The sequence below is a fragment of the Neomonachus schauinslandi genome, chromosome 13 (genome assembly GCF_002201575.2).
Source record: "Neomonachus schauinslandi chromosome 13, ASM220157v2, whole genome shotgun sequence".
Classification (NCBI taxonomy): domain Eukaryota; kingdom Metazoa; phylum Chordata; class Mammalia; order Carnivora; family Phocidae; genus Neomonachus; species Neomonachus schauinslandi.
This window is the reverse complement of record NC_058415.1, coordinates 63016461-63040695: the sequence shown is the minus strand read 5'-3', so window position 1 is coordinate 63040695 and position 24235 is coordinate 63016461. Positions and strand designations below refer to the sequence as shown.

Below are 24235 nucleotides of genomic sequence, written 5' to 3'. Positions count from 1 at the left end.
TTCAAATACAAAGGAGAGTATGGTTCTAAGCGATGATGTTATGAGAAAAGCCAGCAACCAGATGGCCTATCTGCGAAGGCATGTTCCACTGGTGGTGGTCCTGGTCCATCAACACACAACCCAAATAAAGCATAATGAGTTGCTATTAACAACAACCAAGACATGCACCTGGTAGGTCATTTGCTGAGGCCTCAAAAACCACATCAATAATGCATCAGTAAATCTCTGGCTCATTTCTACAAATTCCTAGTTAAAAAAATCCAATATATTCTTTCTTGTTTCCCCTATACTACCCTGGCACCCCAAGCTTCATCACTAACATATCCCCCCATCCATCGTTCCCCTAATCCCAGTCTCCTCAGAACCCAAAGAATTACCTATGTAGGTATAAAAGCCTACCTACCCTCCAACACCTCCCATTCTCTCATTCCTAAATCCCCCTATTTTCCATACAAACCCTAACTCCTCCCTCCCTAGCCTTTCCACACTGCCCAGTGAAACACATTTTCTGATGTGAATAAACTCATCCACCTCCTCAGCCATTCCCTTAAGAAGTACTCCTTTCATTTCCCTGATAGACCAAGACCACATTACTCCCTACACCCCCTTTCCTTCCACCTTCCTCTGCTGTGCTTCCCACCTCTCACCCAAAGATCAGTATTCCACTCTCCTCTCCCAACAACCTTCATTTCTTAGGGGTCTGTGCCATCCGCCCAGACGGCCTTCTAAAAGTCCTTATCGTAACTCTCTACACGCTCCACAGCACACACTCTCAGACTTACTGCAAGATTTTAGCAACTGGCTCAGTCTTACTGCTCAATGATGGGACTTTATCAAGACCACTTTAAAAAGGGCATATCGAAAGAGCTGTATTAAAATATATAAACGAGGGGCGCCTGGGTGGCTCAAATGGTTAAGCATCTGCCTTCGCCTCAGGTCATGATCCCAGGGTCCTGGGATCGAGTCCCACATCCAGCTCCTGGCTCAGTGGGGAGCCTGCTTTTCCCTCTCCCTCTGCCTCTCCCCCGCTCATGCTCTCTCTCTATCTCTGTGTCTCGAATGAATAAATAAAATCTTAAAATATATATATATATATATATATATATATATAAATGACAGTCACCAAGAAATGGGAATAATAATACCAATATCTCAGTATCTCTGGTATCCCTGGTCAGTAAGAGGAGAGACTATTGAGAAGATGAGGCCAAAGATGGGGTGAGGGTTGGGGTGAAGTGAAGCTCAGCAATGAAGCAAGAGTGTCTTAGAAATAAAAAAGGTATTACGGTTAGATTTTAGACTATATGAAAATATCCTTTGGATAAGAGTGGCCACGTTGAAATGTCACATGCCACAAAGGAACTTTGTGGCAGATGGAGATGTTAGAGACTGCGATAAAATGTAGTATACATGGGGTGTATTCATTTTTCAAAACTGACACCTTAACATTCGTGTATCTCACTGAATGTAAACTAGACCTCAAAAAAACACCTGTAAAATAAGAATAATGATAATCAAGTGGGTATAGGTATACAGACAAAATAAGAATGACAGAATACTGAAAACTGCTGAAGGTGGGTATTGGATAAATGAGGGTTAATTATACTATTCTGTTTATATACGTGTGAAATCTTCTATAATCAAGTTTTTTAAATGTCACATACCCATCTCCCACATACCTCATGTTCAACCATCATACCCTGCATGGCTTCAACATCTACAACACAGCTTCCAACACTGCAATTTCAATATTTACCACATGTTTCCCAACAGCCCAAAAAAGCACTAAATCAGCCACCGTGCTGGACATTCAAATGTTCCATTCCATGAACACTACTCTCCAAGAGCTCAACTTTAAAAAATTTTCCCTACTGAGCACTATCTTCCAATTTGTCCAGCTTCTTGCTGGTGCTGTGTTCCTGCTTTTCACTTTGTAGCTTCCATCCCTAGATGCCTGCCTACCTACCTAATCTTGGTTGTGTACTGGGGACACAAATATGTACTAAAGGCCTCCTACAAATGCTTGTGAGGACAAAAAATAGAAGCAAATGGGGGGCGGGAATACAAAATAGTTACTTTTTGACCTCTATTCCTCACTACTAGAACATTTCTTAACTCTTTCACAACTTGGATTTCATATTTATAACTCTAGAAAAACTCCTTGGTCCAAGATTACCAATGATTCTCTTGTCTTCAGATTCAATGCTCATCCTCTGATACTTTTATGCGTCCTCTCCCTTTTGGCTTCTGTGTCACTGCAATCTTCTTAGTTTTTTCTGGAACCTTTTCTGCTTCATCTTAAGCCTCCTCTCCTTTGTAATACCTGTACGGTCTAATAGAAATTTCTGCAACTCTTGATATGTTCTATGTCTGTGCTGCCCAGTATAGTAGTCACAGGCCACGTGTGGCTATTTAAATTTAAACTAACTAAAATGAAATTAAAGGTTTTGTTTCTCAATCATGCTAGCCCTATCTCAGGTGTGCAAGAATCTAAACAATGCAGCTCTATAATCTCTTACTCGTTCTCAGGACTTCAGTTATTATCACCTCCAAAGACTGACTTGCAAATTTATGCTAAACAAAGTCATCTGGAGAGTTCCACAAGCAACTCAAACTCCAAAATTAATCACCTCCACCATCAACTTCTCCCTTACCTTACCACAAACACATTTCCCCTTCCAACATCCTTAGTTCTTTCAGTAGAATCCACCACCCAAGTCATCTGAACTTCTCTATCTTTCTGATCTAAGCCAGAGTCTATCCCTTTGAGTCTACCTAACTGATCTCCCTGCCTCCAGTCCAATATATATAATAATAAGCACATTGTTCCTGCCAGGTACCATTCATTCAACTGGTTAACTTTGCAGCCTTTTCTTTTTCAAAGATATTAATGATTCTCCACTGCCTACAAATAGAGTTTAAATTTCCTAGGACAACATAGCATTTAAGACACCTCTTCCATTAAGTTCCTCAGATCCTCACTATCTTCCACCACAGAGTAATCCCCTTTTCTGAATTCTCATTGCACTTTTTTTTTTTAAAGATTTTATTTATTTGACAGAGAGAGAGAGAGCACAAGTAGGCAGAACAGCAGGGAGAGGGAGAGGAAGAAGCAGGCTCTCCATCGAGCAGGGAGCCTGACGTGGGGCTCGATCCCAGGACCCTGGGATCATGACCTGAGCCGAAGGCAGCCGCTTAACCGACTGAGCCACCCAGGTGCCCCGCACTTTTTTTTTTTTTTAATTTTATTTATTTATTTAATTGACAGAGAGAAACAGCAAAAGAGGGAACACAAGCAGGGGGAGTGGGAGAGGGAGAAGCAGGCCACCCACTGAGCAGGGAGCCCCATGTGGGGCTTGATCCCAGGACACTGGGATCATGACCTGAGCCAAAGGCAGTCACTTAACCAATTGAGCCACCCAGGCACCCCTCCCATTGCACTTTTAACCACATTTATAACAATAGCCAATTTCTACTTTGTTAGACGGTTATATTCATTTCTTATTATATCAAAGGCTCTTTAAAGATGGATGTCATGTATTTGATATCTTTCTATCCACCAACAGTGTCTGATTAAACAACCAGTATAAAGTAGGCACATAATAAATTAGATCTGATTATGATAATTTCATTTGAGTTATAGATCAATTCTCATGTGTAAAGAATTTTCAGTATCTCAAAAGTGGCCTAGGCACTAAATTCCCTCTAATTTTATCAAAGGCAGACAAGTACTTGGGGCATACACAATTCCCCAAATTACCTTAAGTATGAGTCTCTACCTACTGAAAAACAGCCTTCATATTCTGGTCATGTATTAACAGTATAGAGAATAAAACAGGGGCTGATCTATTATGTCTCCCATGGGAATACAGGAGATTTTTCTATTTTAAAAACAGCACTTGTATCAACATAGGAAACTGATATTTCAGGAGCTCATGGGATATAAATGATTCAGGTATGACAGGATTCCAGTGAGAGAAATAACAAATTATTCAATGATAATGACAGTTATCATTTATTAAGCACTTAATGAGTATGTCAGATATACTGTTCTAAGCATTTGACATGTATTATTTAATTTTTTTAAAGATTAATTATTTATTTGGGGGGGGCATAAGCATGCAAGTAGGGGCAGGCGCAGAGGGAGAGTAAGAGATCTTCAAGCAGACTCCCCACTGAACATGGAGCCCAACTTGGGGCTCGATCTCACAACCCATGAGATCATGACCTAAGCCTAAACCAAGAGTCGGACACTTAACCAACTGAGCCACCCAGGTACCCCTGTATTATTTAATTTTTATAAAACTATGAGATAGGTACTATTATTATTCTCATTCATGTATTTTTTAGAAATTAGGCATAAAAGGTAGATCACACTTCTAAAAACAATTCTTCATTAGTATAACCTAACAAATGGGTAGAAGATGTATGTGTGAAAGAGCAATTATAGGGGCGCCTGGGTGGCTCAGTCGTTAAGCGTCTGCCTTCGGCTCAGGTCATGATCCCAGGGTCCTGGGATCAAGCCCCACATTGGGCTCCCCGCTCTGCGAGAAGCCTGCCTCTCCCTCTCTCACTCCCCCTGCTTGTGTTTCCTTTCTCGCTGTCTCTCTCTGTCAAATAAATAAATAAAATCTTAAAAAAAAAAAAAAAAAGAGCAATTATATTTAAGTCTCAAACTAGGAGTCCCAAGATCTACACCTGCTTCAGTTCACTACATAGAACCTCCTAGAGCCTCAATGTTCCCCTTGATCCTTAGGCCTCAGAGTAGTTGTAAGAATCAAATTAAATCAAAGAGCATTGGACTTAAGGTCAAGAGACCTGGAATCCAATCCCTGCTGCTCTGACCTTTACTGCATATAAGCCTCTGTACAAATAAATCCTACAGTTTCTTTGAGTTTCATCCATTCTTTTGACAAGTATAGAGCACCTAAGTATGTGCCAAACATTCTGACAAGAGTTAGGAATGCAAAAGTGAACATGACAGATACAGTCTCCTGTCCTCACAAAACTCAGAGCCTAGAGGTGAATACAGATGAGTAAAAAAAAAAACAATTATAATTAAAGTAGGTTAAGTGTTTGGATAGGAGGGTATATAGAGGGGCACCTAATCTACACTTAAGGGTCAAGGAATACTTCCCAAAAGGAAATGACTTCTAAGCTAAGACTGAAAGGCCTATTAGGTAGAGAAAAGTTCCAGGCAGAGGGAATAAGGATCAAAGACAGTGCACAGGGGCGCCTGGGTGACTCAGCCGTTAGGAGTCTGCCCTCAGCTCCGGTCATGATCCTGGGGTCTTGGGATCGAGCCCCACATCGGGCTCCCTGCTCCGCGGGGAGCCTGCTTCTCCCTCTCCCACTCCCCCTGCTTGTGTTCCCTCTCTCGCTGTGTGTGGCTCTCTCTATCAAATGAATAAATAAAAACTTAAAAAAAAAAAAAAAAAAGATGGTGCACAAAAGGCAAGCATTAATAGTATATTCTAAAGAAGTAAAGAGGATTTAAACAGCAAAGATGAGGGATCTTTCTGTATAATTTCTTACAACTACATGTGAATCTGCAATTATCTCAATAAAAATTTTAATTAAAAAAAAGCATATATGGGGCGCCTGGGTGGCTCAGTTGGTTAAGCTACTGCCTTCGGCTCAGGTCATGATCCTGGAGTCCCGGGATCAAGTCCCGCATCGGGCTCCCTGCTCAGTGGGGAGTCTGCTTCTCCCTCTGACCCTCCCCCTCTCCTGCTCTCTGTCTCTCATTCTCTCTCTCTCAAATAAATAAATAAAATCTTAAAAAAAAAAAAGCATATATGAGTTATCTATAAATTGAGAATAAGCACCTTAGCTATTTCACTTAATATTATTACTAATAATATATTCCATAACGTATTGCTCCAGAGAGCAAAGTTGGAATGATCATTATAATGGAAACAGAACTACTAAGGACAGCTAGTGACCATATTTCAATAGTTGGCCAAAATCTGGAAAATTATGATTCAGTACCTTTTACATCTGGTCGATACTGTAGTCCATCATCTTTTTTTCCCAACAAACTAGTGTCATCTGTGTCTATAAAAGAAAAGTTTTCAAATTAAGACACACAGGATACCATGAAACTCCCAAATATTCCAAATGCTCCAGGTCCTTCCCAACTCTATCCACTTATCTTGCTCACATTTCCCACCATTCTCTTGATCTATTGTGCCATTTCTACCTCAGGCCTCAAGGCATCCCAAATATATACACACTCTGCAAGATGAACAACCTAATATCATTTAGACTTCAGGTCAAATGTCATCTCCTTAAAAAGTCTTTCCTGTGCAAACTAAAATAACACACCCCAAAGGGAAAGGATTAGCCCTCTCTCCAAGGGACAATGGTCTCAAGATTTACCTCTCCTACCACTGTTTCCCTGGAAACATATCAGATTAAGATAAAAGTGGAATCTAAGCTATGTTATCAGACAAAACTTAAAACAGAAATGACCCCAGACTGGTGAATTGTATTTGGACTGCGAAGACTGTAAATGAACCACAAATGGGTGCTGGAAGCACAAGCTTTCAGCTTCCTACTACATAGTGAGGGAGGAAAGGGAAGGTATAGTTAGGTATGAATGGAAGTATTATCAAGAGGACCAAGATAAAAGTTAAGGACCAACTACTCCAAAGGATTCTAAATAGGCATGAATTTCAATTAACAAAATTCTCAAGCTTGACCAACTTGAAGTTTGAAATTGCAGGTAGAACCATTCAATCATGAACCAGTTCTTCATAAAAGGTATTATTTCTCTAAGCTACTGTTTCAACTTAAGCTCTAAATGCCACTCTATGAAAGAAAAACAAACCATACACTTCTTTAAGATCAAGCCTAAGTGGTGTGTCTACCTACAAGGGGTCTCTATCAGCAAATGGTTTGCTCTCCCGCCCATATCTGACCTCCACTTGGAAATCCTCTGATGAGCTTCTTGGGCATTCTCTGGTAGCTTAGACCAGAGATATTGCAATCCCTTGTGCAGTATTTCACAAATAATTTGTTACCAATATAAAGTACCAAACTCTGGCTTACAACACTTTTCCCTTAGCTTAGATAAAAATATATCCCTTTAATAAGTCCAAAAAAGATAGGAGGGATGGACCATGTAAGCAGGAAAGACCCACAAGTCCATGACAATGTGTCTGGCTCTTGTATGATGTATGTTACTAGGAAATAATACATTATACTAGCCCATATGTGTATTACTAAGGAAAGAAGTTTGAGAAGTTCTACCTTTAGTGACTGGATATTTCTAGTTGAAATGGAAAACAAAAACAAATACTTAGTTGCTATCGTGGCTCTAAGCTATGACAAAAAGCAGGAAGAGCAAGAAGAATTTTAAACTGAAGGTAATAATTTTTCCTTACATTCTATAACCTCATACCAAAATCTCTAACAGTACATAATATGTAGGGGCAAAAACTACAGAGAGATGAGAAAACAAAGTAAACTTCTATGCTCTAGAAAAAAAAGATGAATATATGGCAATGCTTGTAGTTTTACTGTAATTAAAATAAGCTGACTAACCACTCAATAGCTACAATCATTACTATACATTTGAGACAACCTTTAAGAACTATAAATGTGTCTACAAGTCTATGTTAGGAAGAGCTTAGTTACTACATGATCAACTAAAAAGCATGGTTTGCATCTTGAGAAGATGAAAATAAATGGAAAAAAAAATCTAAATTAGTAACAGAACAAAGAAATTCTAAAATGTAAAGTAATAAAAGAAACAAATAGAACATCAAAGACTTCTCATTTTACAAATATGGAACACTACCAAAATGACAAGTAAGATTTCAGACACAGAATATTACAGACAGGTCTCTGGATGAGTAGAATGGATTTTACCTGTGCAATGACCAAGATGTCTTATATCAATTTGTTCTTGCTTTATACAAGATGCTTCTCGAACAAAACAAGGATTGTTGTAGGAACTCCCATCAGAAGCACACACAGGATTAAAACTGTAGCCACTGCAATCTATATTACATACACACCTATAGGAAAAGACAAAAATTACCTATATTTTACAACAAAAGTATTTCACAATACTGTATTTCACTTTCTTCTTTTCTGCTTTCTGTTAACAGAAGTCAATATATTGTTTTAAGTCACTGATAAAAGATTAAGCAAAGTGAACGCTCAGCTAACAATTTCTTTCAGGTGAGAATTTAGAGATAATTTCATCTAGATATTAATCTGGTGGTTTCCCCAGAATTTTCATATCTAGATACAATAATCAAGAGATGCCAAATGTCAACAATGTTAATTCAAAAGCAGCATGCCATAGTGGAAAGGACACAGAACTGAGTCAAAAGTAATGAATCTAAATCCCAGCCCAACTAATTACTAAGATTTGTGTCCAGATTCTTTTCCTAAGTCTTAATTTACTTATCTGTAAAATAGAGGTTATAATAATATACCAACCTCACCAAATAACTAGAAAGACTAAAAAACATAATTTGAGGGCGCCTGAGTGGCTCAGTTGGTTAATCGGCTGCCTTCGGCTCAGGTCATGATCCCGGGGTCCTGGGATCGAGTCCCGCCGCATCGGGCTCCCTGCTCCGTGGGGAGCCTGCTTCTCCCTCTCCCTCTGCCTGCCTCTCTGTCTACTTGTGCTCTCTATCTCTCTGTCAAATAAATAAATAAAATCTTTGAAAAAAAAAAAAACCATAATTTGAAATAAAACATGTAAAATGAAAGCCCTCCAAAGTGTTTCTAGCTGCACATCTACCTATATCGCTGAGTGTCCACCCTACACTGAGACTGCACAAGAAGTCCCAGGCATGGTCACTCCTCCCAAGAACAATAAAATCTAAATGAGAATATAAAAATAAAAAAAAAATAGAGACTTTCCTGCTTCCAGCAACACTGTAGACTCAGAAACTAAGCTAAGCTTCCCACTGAAAACAACAAAAATTACAGGAAAAGTATTTTAAAATATTCTCTCAAATGCATTCATAAGCTGACAAGAAATAAGGAATGTTCAGAACAAAAGTTAAATGAAGACAGGAATAGAGAAAGGTCAATTGAGTTGGTTAAAGCTGATTTTCACCTTGAAAGTGTTTACCAAATTGGGTAAATTCAATTATCAACTTTTATAGCCTTGCAGGCCTCTGGAAACAGAAGACAAACAATACTGACCTACCTAAGATGGGGAGTTTGAAGACCCTGGAAAAGCTGTTAGCTCAAAAAGCTACAACTCTCAGCATGAGGATAAACTAGAAATGAGTTTCCATATTCCACAGGGACTATTTAAAACGGAAAAAAAAAATGCTGCCCTGAGCCATGGCATTGAAGAGAGGGAAGAAAAACATCTCCCCTGAGAATTAAAAACCACAAGCCAGTCCTCACATGGGTAATTACAACTTAAAATACTACTTGGGTGTTCTGAAAAACCTTAAGCCCAGAATTCATTTTAAGAGCCAACGACTGGAAGGGGCCGTAGGCAACTGACAGAAGCAAATGCAATCTCCTTTGGAGAAACCAACTTTATTATCCTCGACCTCAAACATTTTCCAAGATACACTTGTGAGAAAAATAAGCAGATCACACACTCAGTCATATATCTACAACAAATAAGGAAATAAAACACCATGAGTGGAACAAGCTGACTTGAAAATGAACCAAGCAGGGCGCCTGGGTGGCTCAGTTGGTTAAGCGACTGCCTTCGGCTCAGGTCATGATCCTGGAGTCCCTGGATCGAGTCCCGCATTGGGCTCCCTGCTCGGCAGGGAGTCTGCTTCTCCCTCTGACCCTCCCCCCTCTCATGTGCTCTCTCTCTCTCTCTCATTCTCTCTCTCAAATAATAAATTTTTTAAAAAAATCTTTAAAAAAAAAAAAAAAGAAAAGAAAATGAACCAAGCAGAGGCACCTGGCTGGCTCAGCCTGTGAAGCATGTGACTCTCAGTGGTAGAATTAACTTAAAATAAAAGAAAGGAAAGAAAGGAAAGAAAAAAAAGTGAACCAAACAGAACTTCTAATAAAGAATGTATTATTAGAAATAAAAATTTGGGGGCGCCTGGGTGGCTCAGTTGGTTGGGCATCTGACTCTTGATTTCAGCTCAGGTAATGATCTCCAGGTCATGAGATGGAGCCCTGCATCGGGCTCTGCACTGGGTGGGGAGCCTGCTTGGGATTCTCTCTCCCTCTGCCCCTCCCCCCGCTCCATGGCATGTACACTCTTTCTCGCAAAAAAAGAAAAAGAAATAAAAAACGCAATAGGCAGATTTAACAGCAGATTAGATAAATGAAAGGTGAGTTGGGTACTGGAAGACAGATAAAAGGAAATTACTCAAACCACAGCAGAGTCAAAGAGGCGGTACACTTTTTAATCTAAAAAAAGATTAAGAGACATGGAAGACAGAAGTGACAGAATCTGGAAAAACTCTAATTGGACCTCAAGGAGTAAAAGGAATGAGGCAAGGGCAATATTTTCAGCAATTCCTCATCAAACTTTCTAAAGCTAAAAAAAGATACTAATCTAAATATCCAAGAAGCCTAATACATTCCAAACAGGATTATTAAAGAGAAATCTAGACACGAAGATACCACAGTGGAATTTAACAGCAACATCAAAAAAGAATATTTTAAAAGCAGCCAGAAAGAAGAGAAAGATTACTTTCAAAAAGGCAAGAATAAGAGGGACAAGTGTCTTCAAAAGCAATACTGAAGCCAAATTGTTTATTTCTAGCCAGACAGTGAAATAATGCCTGCAATGTGCTGAGATAAAATAGAATTCTATATAAAGAGAAATATCTTTCATGAATGAGGGTAAAATAAAAGTAATTTCGAAGAAGTAAAAACTTAAGAGTTTGTCACCTGCTGGCTACCAGTAAAGGTAATTATAAAGGCAGTTGAACAATGATCTTATAAAGATCTGAAATGCAAATGCAAATGAAGAACAAAAGCATAAATATGTAGGTAACGTTAACAAAGCTAGCCTTGCAAGGGCCCAACAATTTCACGACGAGGTAAGGCCCCTTAAAATCTCATACACAGGGGCACCTGGGTGGCTCAGTCATTAAGCATCTGCCTTCGGCTCAGGTCATGATCCCAGAGTCCTGGGATCGAGCCCCGCATCAGGCTCCCTGTTCGGCAGGAAGCCTGCTTCTCCCTCTCCCACTTCCCCTGCTTGTGCTCATGCTCTCGCTGTCTCTCTCTCTGTCAAATAAAAAAAATCTCATATACATGTGCATCAGATTTAAGTTAAGAATGTTCACAGCAGCATTATTCATGAGAACAAAAGACTGGAAACAATCCAAATGTCCATCAATAGTAAAATGCACTGTAAAAGGATGTGGTATAGTCCAAAAATTAAATTCAATAAGCAGTGATATTGAATGAACCATGTGCATTAACGTGAATGAATCCCAAAAACATAACTGCTAAGCAATAGAAGGTACATATGGAGATGATTCCATTTTATACAAAACTCAAAATCAGTTAAGAGATTCATCATACGTGGTAAAACTACTTTAAAAAGCAAAGAAAATGCAGGATACCGGGTAGGTAGAGGAAAGATACATTCAAGGAGGAACATGAGAGGGCAGCTCTGAAGTATTGATAATATTCTATTTCTGGCTTAGGAGGTAGGATTCACAAAACTTTGTTTCACTTTTGTGCATTAAACCAAGTGTGTAAGTTTTCATGCACTTTTAAATATATACCGTATTCCACAATTTAAAAATTAAGGCACCAGGAAAAAAATTAACAATTTGTATTTACTAAAGTCAGAAATGGCTTTTACATTTTGGCAGGGGGGCCGGGGAGAGAATGTGACAGAGACCACATCTGGTCTGCAAAGTGTAAAATATTTGTCAACTGGACCTTTACAGAAAATCCTTGCTGACCCCAGCTTGATGGGATATAAGCGGACAAAACTGGAATGGCAATAAAAGAGAAAAGGTGGCTAATGAAAGATTATAAAGCTATTTCAGGAATGAGAAAAGGCCCAACAACAAAGGCAAGATACCGTACCAATCCAGTAAGGAGAAACAAGTGACTCAGCAGTGGGCACTGAGCACACCTGTGAGCAAGTGTAGGATAAAGTCAGCATTCCTCGGTGGGATGGTACCACTGTCAGACTAAGAGCTGTGAGAACAAACCACGGCTACTGTTCTCAATGGCACATGAGGAAAGAAAATGAAATACTATGCCTAGGAAAGTCCAGCTCAGGGAAACCATGAGTAGAGGAGGAAAATATTAGACTCCAGAGCCTGCCGCTATTACTGATTACAGGGACGACAGCTATGCACGCTGGCAGCAGTACAGAGGGCAGGATGCCCAAAGCATAGGAGTGTGCACGAGGGTGGAAAGAAATCACTTCAGTAAACATGCCAAATTCAAAACATTCAACCACCATTTACTCTGCACCTACTGTGTGGGAATACTCACATTTGCCTTATTTAATCCTGACAACAAATAATTATAAAAAGGGAAGATGAATATGAACAAAGTTAAAAAGCCTAAGATCACAAAACATAAAGTAGCTGGGATGGTGCTCTCTCTACTCATTAGAGCTGTTGTGTAAAACAGAGATCTCTGCATGGAAAGTGACAAATGAAAGGAGGTACGTATTTTCCATATTTAAAATAAAATTTTCTTTCTTTCTTTCTTTCTTTCTTTGAGAGAGAAAGAGCACAAGTGAGGAGGAGGGGAATAGGGAGAGGGAGAAGCAGGCTCCCCACTGAGCAGGGAGCCCAACTAGGGGCTCAATCCCAGGACCCTGAGATCATGACCTGAGCCGAAGGCAGACGCTTAACTGACTGAGCCACCCAGGCGCCCCTTCCACATTTTTATCATGAAAAATCTTTTCACTAAACTGGCCTTCCTTTTCTCTCAAACACACCAGGGATACTCCTGACTCCAGGCTTTCCTTCTCCCTGGAACACTTCCCTCAGACACCCACCAGGTTCAATCCTTCACTTCAAGTTTTTTCTCAAGTCTTAAAAAAATGGCCCAAAATTAAATCACTAGGCATCCATTCAAGAAGTTAGAAAAAGAACAATGAAATAAGTCCAATGAAAACAAAAAAGAAGGGAAAAAACAGAGGAATGGCTACAGATACATGGGGATATAGATATGGATATATAGATAGATCTCAGCAGAAACAGAAAACAAAGTTACAACAGAAAAGATCAATTAAGCCAAAGTTGGGCCTTTGAAAAGACTTTCAAATCTATAAAGGAGGATAAATTCAGAAAGAGAGAAAAACATATCAGGAATGAAAAGGACTAGATTCAGCAGGGATTATGGCTGAATAGATGATGAAGGGTTATTATAAGCCACTTTAAGACAGCAAATTGGAAAACTTAGGTAAAATGAGTAACTTTTTAAAAATATTAACTATGGAATTTAACTAAAAAAGACATAGAAGCTGAACAGTATTTAAGCATCAAAGAAATTAAATTGGTTGTTTGAAAACAAAAAGTCCTTCAAAGACAGCTCCAGAACCAGGTGTTTTTTAGAAAGAAAATTTATGAACACTTTCATTCCAATCATTCAATGAATAGATCACTCTATTCTTTCACAAAGACATCCAGAGAATAGAAGGAACACTCCCTAACTCACTTTCTAAGGCCACATAAACTTTAAAAAAAATCAACAAAAGTAACAGATTATAACTCACTAAATAAAAACGAATAAAAGAAAATCTCATCCTTACGGAGAGAGAACACCAACCAGGACTGCACAGGCAGATACTGCAATCATAAAACAACAACAGGATGTGATTTAAAAAAAAAAAAAAGGAGCACCGTGAGAACAAAGATGAGCTCTTAGAAATTAAAATTATAGGGGCGCCTGGGGGGCTCAGTCGGTTAAGCATCCGACTCTTGATTTCGGCTGAGGTTCATGATCTCAGGGTCATGGGATCAAGCCCCACATTGGGCTCCTCATTCAGTGAGGAGTCTGCTGGAGATTCCCTCCCTCCCCCTCTTTGCCCCTCCCCCCACACTTCCTTGCTCTCTGTCTCTCAAATAAATAGATCTTTAAAAAAAGAAAAAGAAAATTACAGCAGAAACAAAAAACTCAAAAAAGGACTGGTAGATAAAGTTGAAGAAATCTCTCAGAAGGCACAGCAAAATTTTTAAGAAATAGAAAATGGGAGAAAAGGTAAGAAAAATAAAGGACTAGTCCAGGATGTTCCAACAACCAAATAACAGAAATACAAATAGAAAAGAGAGGAAAGGAAGTCATCATCAAAGAACTAACTGAAGAAGGGGCGCCTGGCTGGCTCAGTCAGCAGAGCATGTGACGCTTGATCTCATCAGGGTTGTGGGTTCAAGCCCCACGTTGGCTGTGGAGATTACTAAGAAATAAAATCTTAAAAAAAAAAAAAAAAAAGGGCTAATTGAAGAAAATTTCTTAAATCAGAAATAAGTAACTTTCTAAAAAAGGATGTGACACTGTGAAATTCCACTATACTGGGGACCAAAAGATTCTACATGCTACAATAGAGAGAAAACAGATCATATACAAAGGATCAGGAATCAGAATGGCTTCAGGCTTCTACAGCAATACTGGAAGCTAGAAGATAACAGAGCAATGCCTTCACAGTTCTGAGGGAAAATTATTTCCCACCTAGAAGTATGTACTTGACAAGTTATAAATCAAGTACTAGGTGTAGGATAAAAACATTTTCGGGGCGCCTGGCTGGCTCAGCCAGTGGAGCGTGTGACTCTTGATCTCGGGGTTGTAAGTTTGAGCCCCATGTTGGGTGTAGCAATTATGTGAAAATAACATCCTTAAAAAAAAAAAAAAAAAAACTTTCAAGCATTAAATCTTAAAAAAGTTTGGGTTTTTTTTTTTTTTTTTTAACATCTTATACCCTTTTCAAGAAGCTACTGAAAAATAGACTAAAATGGGAGAGTAAAACCAAGAAATTCAAGGCAAAAATACAAGAAGCAGACTATCCTATATAGAAAAGAGGTAAATGAATTTCTAGGATACTCGTGGTATAACAAAAAATATATTTGGTCTTCATCCCCTGTTCCTGGCACTGAGCACCTAAAACTCTTGGAACTGTCTGATAGATGGGAGAATCTTTCGTATGCTAAGGAAATGGCTCATTGTGGGAAGGAAGGGAGGGACCAGTTTGACACCAGAAAAACCAACCATGGAAAAGTCAGAACTTCTATTTCCCCACCCCACCAACCCACCTGACCTCTGGGAAGGGGAGAAAGAGAGAGGGATTGGAGATGGAGTTCAATCACCAATGGCCAATAATTTAACCAATAATGAAACTGCAATAAAAAACTCTGAACAGGAGCATTCCAGGTTGGTGAACACATCCACGTGCTGGGAAGGTGGTGCACCTGATACCATGGAGACAGAGCAGAAACTCCTCAAGACCCCTCGCCCTATGCACCTCTTCATCTATTTGCATCCTTCGTAATAAACAGTAAGCATAGCACTGTGTGTCATATTTGCAAATTATCAAACCCAAGGGGAGGTTGTGGAAATCTCCAAATTAGTAGTATGGTGGGAGGAGATGCAGGGAACCTCACTTGCAGGTGGGGTCTTGTGGGTCTGTGCCTTCATTCTGTGGCATTTGTGCTTACTCCAAGTGGAGAGCATTGGAACTGAACTGAATTGTGGAACAGCTGGTTGGTACAGGAGAAGTAGAGAACTGGTTGTTGTTGGAAAAGATACAACACTGAAGGAAGATCCCAGGGTGACAGCTAGATATAAGACGTGCAGGGCAACCAGTCCACACTGAAATAGTTCCACTCTCCACAGTCCTGTTGATGGCTGTGATTACTGATTACTAAGAGGCCTCGTGCCACTATGCCCTTTTTAGCCAGGAGACAGAATGCCCAGTAAGCCTGCTCCAGACTCTGATCCCCACTTGGCTCATCTTAACCATATGGTGGTGAAGTGTCCCCCCTCCCCTCCATGTCCTACTGCCTGACCCTGAGCACACTCATTTAATTGACTCCCGAGAGCTAGAGGTCAGCTATGGTGAGATAAGGAGAAAACAGAGCAGGCGCTTCTCTGGCCACATTCCTGCCAGTCATCCATACATGGCAAGACTAGAATCCTGCCAGATGTCTCCACTGTGAGGAGCCCTAGGTTCCCCAGGACTCACTCATGCTCTTGCCCACTGACATCCCAAGAAGGGAATCTTGTAAACTCTCTGGGAAACTAAAAGCCAGACTCTGACTCAGAGACCATTCGATGTATCTTCTTCTGTAAGCCTTCATGTAATCATGGCACTACTGTCCTTTCCTTCCATGGCTGGGTTAATGCTCCACACTGGTAAATATTCTATTTTGTACCCTAGGTGTTAGGTACACAGATGTAGTATTCTTTAAATTGCATACATAGATATACCAATGTACATTTTACAATAAAAGTTTTAAGAAAGTGTAGAACAATATGCACAGTGTACTGCCATTAGTTTTAAAAAAGGAAAGAAAGAGAGTATGTGTACATATTTGCTTGTACATGCATAAAATAATCGCCGGGAGATTAAATAAACATCAGTGACGGCCTCTAGTAAAGACACCTGAATGGCTGGGGAACCGGGGTAGGAAACAGACTTCTTACTGTGGAGCCTTTTAAAGCTTCTGAGTTTCTAACACTACAAATTTCGAAGACATGAACGCATATATACATAAATAAATGAATTGAATGACTTCTATGATTTTTGCAAATCACAACTCTAAGTCTTTAAAATGGGGATAATACCTCATAATACTTGTGAAAGAACCAAATAAGCTTTTGTAAAAAGCCCTTTGAAATCAAATACTATGTACATCTGAAAGTAGTATTATTACTGAAAAAAATCTATCCTTTCCCTTCCTTTCTCTTCACTCTATATAGAAAGTGTTATTCCCTCTTGATATGGTAAGTTTATTCAGCAGTTAAGAAAACACTGGCTTAAACTAATTTATGTGGGGACGCCTGGGTGGCTCAGTCAGTTAAGCGTCTGCCTTCGGCTCAGGTCATGATCTCAGGGTTCTGGGAGGGAGCCCCATGTTGGGCTCTGTGCTCAGCCGGGGACTGCTTTTCTCTCTCTCTCTTTCCCTCTGCCCCTCCCTCTGCTCATGCTCTCTTTCTCAAATAAATAAATAAAATCATAAAAAAAACTAATTCATATGAACTTATTTAAATTTAACAAACACCTATGAAGCCTGCAAAAAGTTCAGTACAATACCAGTCGTTTTTATGTATATTAAATCCATACAATGACCCTGTGTGTAGCTCTAAGTGAATAATAAAGCCCTAGTGTGAACAGCCATGAGTTCAACAAAGACCTACAGAGGGATACTACAACCCAACCTTATGGCAAATTCATCCAGTATAGAAATCAGCAAGACAAAGTCCCTGTCCTTAGGGAGCCAACAATCTGCTAGTGATCCCAACAGCATAAATAACCACACAGAGGTTGTTTCTCAAGAACAAGAAGCAACACAGAATAAGGTCACCTAACTCGTGGGGACTGTGGAAGAGAGCCAGGGAGGCTTCTGGGAAGAGGCACTGACTTGTGACCTGAGTCACACTTCATCCAAGTCAAGAAGGAAGAGTAGGAATTAAACAATCTAGATAAATAGAGATGGGACTCCAGGCAGAAGGAATAAGAGGCAAACTATCAAAGAGTAGCACAGCATTCAGAAAACTGCAAAAGGTTATGGGGATACGGTGTTCTGCATCTTAAAAACAGACGTCTCAGAGGAAACCTTTACTAGCAGCTGTGTGGCATCCTAGTAGGAGTAGTGGGAAGGTACTGTACTGTAGCAGGAAGGACTTCTGGACAAAGGAGCCTGGTACTGCTAACATCCGGCCTGTACTATGTATAAACTAATATTTAATAGTCTTGTTTCCTGTTCAGAAGAAAAAGAACAGCATACAATTATTTTTCCATTATAATCTAAGGGGCCATCATAGGAATTTATTAAACCTAAATAGTTTTAAAAGTCTATATTCTATATATCCGGAAAAAGGCAATGCTAAATGACAAAACTTATTGTCATCTCTGATTAGGAGGAAATAAAGAATAGATAATGGTAGGAAAGGTACTTCTTTGGTTCTTTTTTTAAAAAGTCTATGTGGGGGGCGCCTGGGTGGCTCAGTCGTTGGGCGTCTGCTTCCGGCTCAGGTCATGATCCCAGAGTCCTGGGATCAAGCCCCGCATTGGGCTCCCTGCTCAGCAGGGAGCCTGCTTCTCCTTCTCCCACTCCCCCTGCTTGTGTTCCCTCTCTCGCTGTGTCTCTGTCAAATAAATAAATAAAATCTTAAAAAAAAGTCTATGTGGCATCCAGAAGGAGAACATAATGGAGGACACACATGTATAGCATCACTCTCAGCTTAAACAAGAAAAAAGATTTCATTGAACCTACTGAGAGAGAGACTCATCAGACTGTGACACTGACCAGCCATCTGTGTCAAACATAAAACGGTCCCACAATTGACAAAGACGTCCAAGCAGGTAGATTAACTGTTTATCAATGTTGTCTGTCACACTGCATACCTACAATGATTCTCTTAGCAACTCTGAAATCTCCTATCACTCAAGGAAAGAGCATCTCCAGAGAGACTGACATCAAAGAGGCAGAAGAGCAGGGACTATTTCCAGAGAGGGCATCACATACGAAGTTCAAAAGAAATCAGTCGAGGACTTTTATAACTCACCTGTATTGACATTATGCCTGATGATTCTACCAAATCCTCAACCATTCGTGGCAGAGATTTAGGTCAGGAATATAAAGGGTACTGATGTGAAGGAGTTCTAGGATTATTTGGTCCCACCGTCCAGACAAACAGCTGATGGCCATTTTGCAGCAATAACTTCAGCTTTGGCCAGATTAGAAATACTGTTTAGAAAAAGAGGGGTTGCTACCAACATATGGTTTAAGAAATATAACGTGCTGTAAAGCAGATGCTATTTCCGAGTTTTAAGACTAAGCAGATCTGGGCTGAGGCCTTTATTTGTTGGTGCAAGACTCTAGGGCTCTTCCTGCCTCCATCCTAGGAGCCCATACAGAAACAGGGGCCAGGAACTCAAAGTAGTGTGGAATGCTGAGCCCCCCGCATGGACAGTAGCTGTTTTGGAGAGTTCCACAGCACTGTGACAGACTATGGGAATGAGAAATAAACTTTTGTTAAACAACTCCCCACCAAAAAAAGGCTAAGCAGAAAGTCCATCCACTATATTTCATAATGGTCACAATGGAATACTGAAACCTCACTTAGGTGGGAGTCAAATTTCTTGCAACCTCACTACCTAACTCTAGGCATAAATTCAAAAGGTAAGCATCAATGAAGATAGCTATCACTAATCCATGTGAACACCAGAGTGTCACTGGAGAGGCACAATGTGTTTCAGGAAGGAAGGGGGGAAAAAAGCCTTTCAGAAGCTAAAACGGATTTAAATTATAAATAAATTAGCCATTGAGCAGACAAGAAAGAAAATACATGTAATAAAGTTCACACACTTCACTCAGAAGAACCTGTTTACTCTGATTTTACATTTAGAATTTATTCCTACATTAGATACAGTTCCTACAGTGTATTATCTCCTATTCTGGGAAAGAAGAGAAGCAAATTTAAAAGCCGGGGTCATCTACACTCAGGTTCATCGTCAAGGCACCTTGACACAGCAGCCAGAAGCAGCCGCCAAGAGCCTGAGATGAGAAGAAAAATTATTTTTAAAGAACCCAAAACACAAAGCAGAACGCAGCCTTAAGTTAGGGACAAAACAACCACCATTGAGAACACCAGGGTATTACACGTGTGTGCACAACACAATGGATAAATCCCTTGTCATTGGACCTGTGCTCTGGGTAACTGCAAGCCATTCAGCCTCTTCTGAGCCCAGCGTCACCTGTAAAATCAGGATAATACTTCTTGCCACCAGACAGAACTTCCATAAAGAGCTGAAAAAAACAATTTATGTAACAATAGCTGAAAAATGTAATACACTATACAATATGTAACACTAAGACAACCTATTTAAATAAATATCCATTTAAATGGCTAAATAAAAAATTAGCACTTCTCTTAATAGCAAAGAATTAAGTTACATGATACCACTGATTCCCTCCCCCAAAATGCCAGGGTTTGTTTTTTTTTTCCTAAACTGGTAGCAAGAAAAAGAGCTTTAAAGCAAGAAAAAGATTTCAGCTGCCCTTGGGAAATCAGCGTATAAACATTTCTTCTGGGCGCCTGGGTGGCTCAGTTGGTTAAGCGACTGCCTTCAGCTCAGGTCATGATCCTGGAGTCCCGGGATCGAGTCCCGCATCGGGCTCCCTGCTCGGCAGGGAGTCTGCTTCTCCCTCTGACCCTCCCCCCTCTCATGTGCTCTCTCTCATTCTCTCTCTCTCTCAAATAAATAAATAAAATCTTTAAAAAAAAAAAACAAACATTTCTTCTAACAGAAAAGACATTTCAAAATGAGAAAAAATAAAATATTTTTAAATGAATACCCATACCTAGAAATATAACATGAAATATAATATTGATTAGTTATATTATCGAGGAATATTTTTCAAACTATAGGTCATAATCACTAGTGGATAAAGAAGTCAATTCTGGCATTTTTTAAGGAAATCAGATAGAAAGTATTAGAGTACCTCACATTTAATAAAGGTAAGTATTATTTCATAGAATTTTGAAATGTGAATTCTATGTCACAGTGTAAATCTATTTCTTACATAGAGTTGTAGTTAAAAACATCTAAAAGTCACTGATACATAACAGATAGATAGGCATGTGACCTTCTAGATGACAGCTAAGGTGTAAAAACAAGGAATTTAAAAGCGGCTAGTACTCAGAGTGACCAGAAGAATATAAGGAAAGTAAAGAAATCTCAACTGGGACCAGGTTGAAGAGGGCAGTGTTTTTTAAAAAGTCATCAAGCAGCAGTCCTTGAAGTAGGAAAAGGATAACAGCATTCTTTCTAAGAATCAAAAAAGCTAGTATCAGAAAAAACACTCTACTGGAATTTAGGAGAATCTGCCCCATAAAACTCTCTGACTTTAATCCTTAATTTTCTCATCTGTAAAGTGAGAGGACTAGGCTAGAAGATAAATTTTAAGATCCTACTCAACCTTAAAGTTTTCTGATTCTGGTAGAGTTTATAATAATTAAGCCATGACATGAGTACTTGTTTTATAACTAAGACCTTCTGTATTTAATAACTATAGTTTTATCTTTTAATAAAAAAATTATATAACATTGTCCTAATAAATAATGGGTTTTTATATACAAATCAAGGCTTGGTGTCTACTGCCACATATGGGCATCTCTCAATTTTCCATACTGAAAAGGTCTAGTTGGCTGAGTCAGAATTACCCTTAGGCAAACATGCCACTATTCACCTGGAAGTAATCATGAAAAGCACACAGAAGGTGGGCTGAAGGAGTTAAATAACCTCCATATAACTTCTTGGTACCATGGCCCATTTAAAAGTTAAAAAAAAAAAATTACAATAACCACTGAGGTGTGGCTAATTGTTAAACTCAACTACAATCAGTAATAAGTGTTTTATACACTATTTATACACTAAAAGATTAATGTTCCTAAAATTTCTTTCTATCTCCTTCCATAGTAGGATCAGCCATTTTAGCTTAATCACTTACCTTTAGGTAAAGGTACCAAATGCTTCCTTAATGTTCTCCCATTATTGCACCAATTTCCTGGCCTGGACTTGGCTGCCTGTCCCAGTCTATGTGCTCCCCGGCTGGCTCCTCAGCCTGCATGCTCCTTTCTACTGGTAAGCTCTTCCCTGATCTGTGCCCACTTCTTATGCTTAAAGCCTGTATCTGCAAAAATGGTGGTTGCAAGCTCTCAAAACAGACGCACAAAATGAATTTAGTACCTACAAGGGAGTTACTCTGACTGGGCAGAGGGTACACAGTATATCATGAGGTGGTGTTCGTAGAAAGATGTATATTTTACCATACAGATGTCATATGTGGGGCTGCCTCTGAGACTAGGTGGAATCTGCTCTACTTCTAAGCAAAAGATCTCTATCTCTTTCAATTAAGGGATAAAAACTGAGAGCAGAGAAATGTCTAAAACAGGACTGGAGAGAGGTACCATGAAAGGAATAAAAACAGAGCAACAGACCAAGCCAATCAATCACTGACAACTATTTTGACTCTGAACACCTTTATAGAACAGTCCTGAGGCAAAACACTAAAAAGAACTAAATCTCTACAAAAATACACACACACACACATACACACACACCAGTACTTCATCATGCCGTAGCATTAGCACAAAGCAAGAAGAAGAGAACATAACATCTATTATCTGTTCTCTCTGCAAGTCCATATTGCTCATCATTTCTTTCCTGTTCTGCAGACCCATCTCTACTTTGGAAAACATGTACTTCCCAATCAAATCACTCTGACTGAAATGGATGGACACATGTCAATCCAAGTGACCAACATGGAGAAAGAGAGCAAACTGAAGTTTTGCTAAATTCACTTTTTACTAAACTTGTCTTGTGCCAATTCTCACCAACTTTAAAATATATACCAAGTAAATTATGACATTAATTTTACCATGTACCACCCAAATAGCTGATTTTGAACCATAATCCTGAAAATGGTGCAATCCTGATTTGTAAAGCTCCCTATGGGCATTAATGCCAATTAAACCATATTACCACTGTTCAGTGAAAGACCTGAATATGTATTTAAGGGCTGAATAAAACACACAGTGAAAATATGTGTGAGTAAGGAAGAAAGTGCAAATCTCTATAAAACAAGTGTTTTAAAATATGCACTATAGGGAAGTGAAGATCCATTTGTGCTATAACGTCCTGAAGTCAGCATTAAAGCTTTTAGAATCAACTACGCAAAAAGCAAACACTACAGGGAAATGAGAGGTTGAGACTGGGAATAAATAAACCCGAAGGAACAAACATGACTGTGTTGATGATGTAAATATTCTTGCTATTCCACCACATACCGTGTGAAAATTGGACAGACAATGCTGTCCAGCTACAAAACCCACCTTACTGAAAGCTGAACATGAGAAAATAAAACAACACACTGTCAGTCTGTGCAAATGGGATTTCTAAAAATATTTTACTCATTACATAATAATTACTATATCTCAAATTTTGAAGCAGTTTTGGATTTTTTTTACACTGAAATACATGAAAAGTTTTTGCATAAAAATCCAAGTTAAGAAAAAGAGAAAATTATTGATACTAGTATAAAGTATAATGGTAGGAGAATTAGAATAAAAGTACTTTTGAGGAATAAAATTAGCACTTAGGATAAACTATATAAAACTGTCAATAAAAATAAAGGCAGAGGTAAACCTAAAAAGATTATACATGGATTCTCATTCTAAAATACAACACTTTAAATAGCTATGATATTATATCAACATAAGAGAAAAATTAATAGATCTGCATTAAACAAAAAAAATATAGAAGGCATACACAAAATATCTAGAACCAGGGTAAAAGATACCTCTCTACAACATAATAGTGCTGATGATTATCCTCCAAGTAAGTGCATCCCTTTCCCTCAATCAACTCACCCAACATTTTCTGCATCTTCATCACACTCAGCTTTGTATTTGCAAGGTCCACACTTGGAGTGTTTTCTGTGAACTTCTGCCCCTGACCCTTCCTCTTCTGTTTAAAAAGAAAAATTAAATTTTCAACCAAAAGTTGGGTTCCTTTCCAGATAAGCTTCACGTTTTCAGCAGCCATTATCCTATTTCTAGGGAAAATGTACCTGAGCTCTTGAAAACAATCACTTCCAAAATCTATCAATGCTTGTGCCCAAAAATGTTGCCAATACAGAGTACAACAAAATCTATGAGGAAAACAAGTATTGATGCTAGCAAAATAATCCCTTAACCTATGTACAAAGGTGCAATATAGGTTTTGATAATTAATTGCCTTTATAAGAATTATCACATAACATTAAATAAGAAAGAGAAAATAAAACATGGGTGATAAATTTGGTCCAGTGATTACCCTGTTGAAATAGCCTGTGGGATGCCAGTCAGCAAATAAATGATTAAATGCAATAGAGTATAACCACTTCTTCACATCAGTTTTATACCTGCCTTTCTTACTACATAACAACTAATTCCAGAATTTAAAAAAATATATTTATCTCCAAATCTGTGAAAGGAAAGCGGTCTCCTTACAAAAGACTTGCCACTTAGCACAGCCTGAAATACCTAGAATACAGAAGTGTGTGGGTCTCCTACGATCCAGCACAAAAAACCA

At 39.0% G+C, this 24235-nt stretch overlaps 1 protein-coding gene across 1 annotated transcript in view; it reads right to left on the bottom strand.

The window, feature by feature from the left end:
* Positions 1–24235, bottom strand: part of TMEFF1 (transmembrane protein with EGF like and two follistatin like domains 1) — a 90569-nt gene that overhangs the window by 21792 nt on the left and 44542 nt on the right. The window contains exons 5-7 of the mRNA XM_021691342.1: positions 23533–23629; positions 7876–8024; positions 5992–6057 (exon numbers count right to left, since the gene is read on the bottom strand). Coding sequence (XP_021547017.1) covers positions 5992–6057; positions 7876–8024; positions 23533–23629 — 312 coding nt within the window. The remainder of the gene's footprint in view (positions 1–5991; positions 6058–7875; positions 8025–23532; positions 23630–24235) is intronic.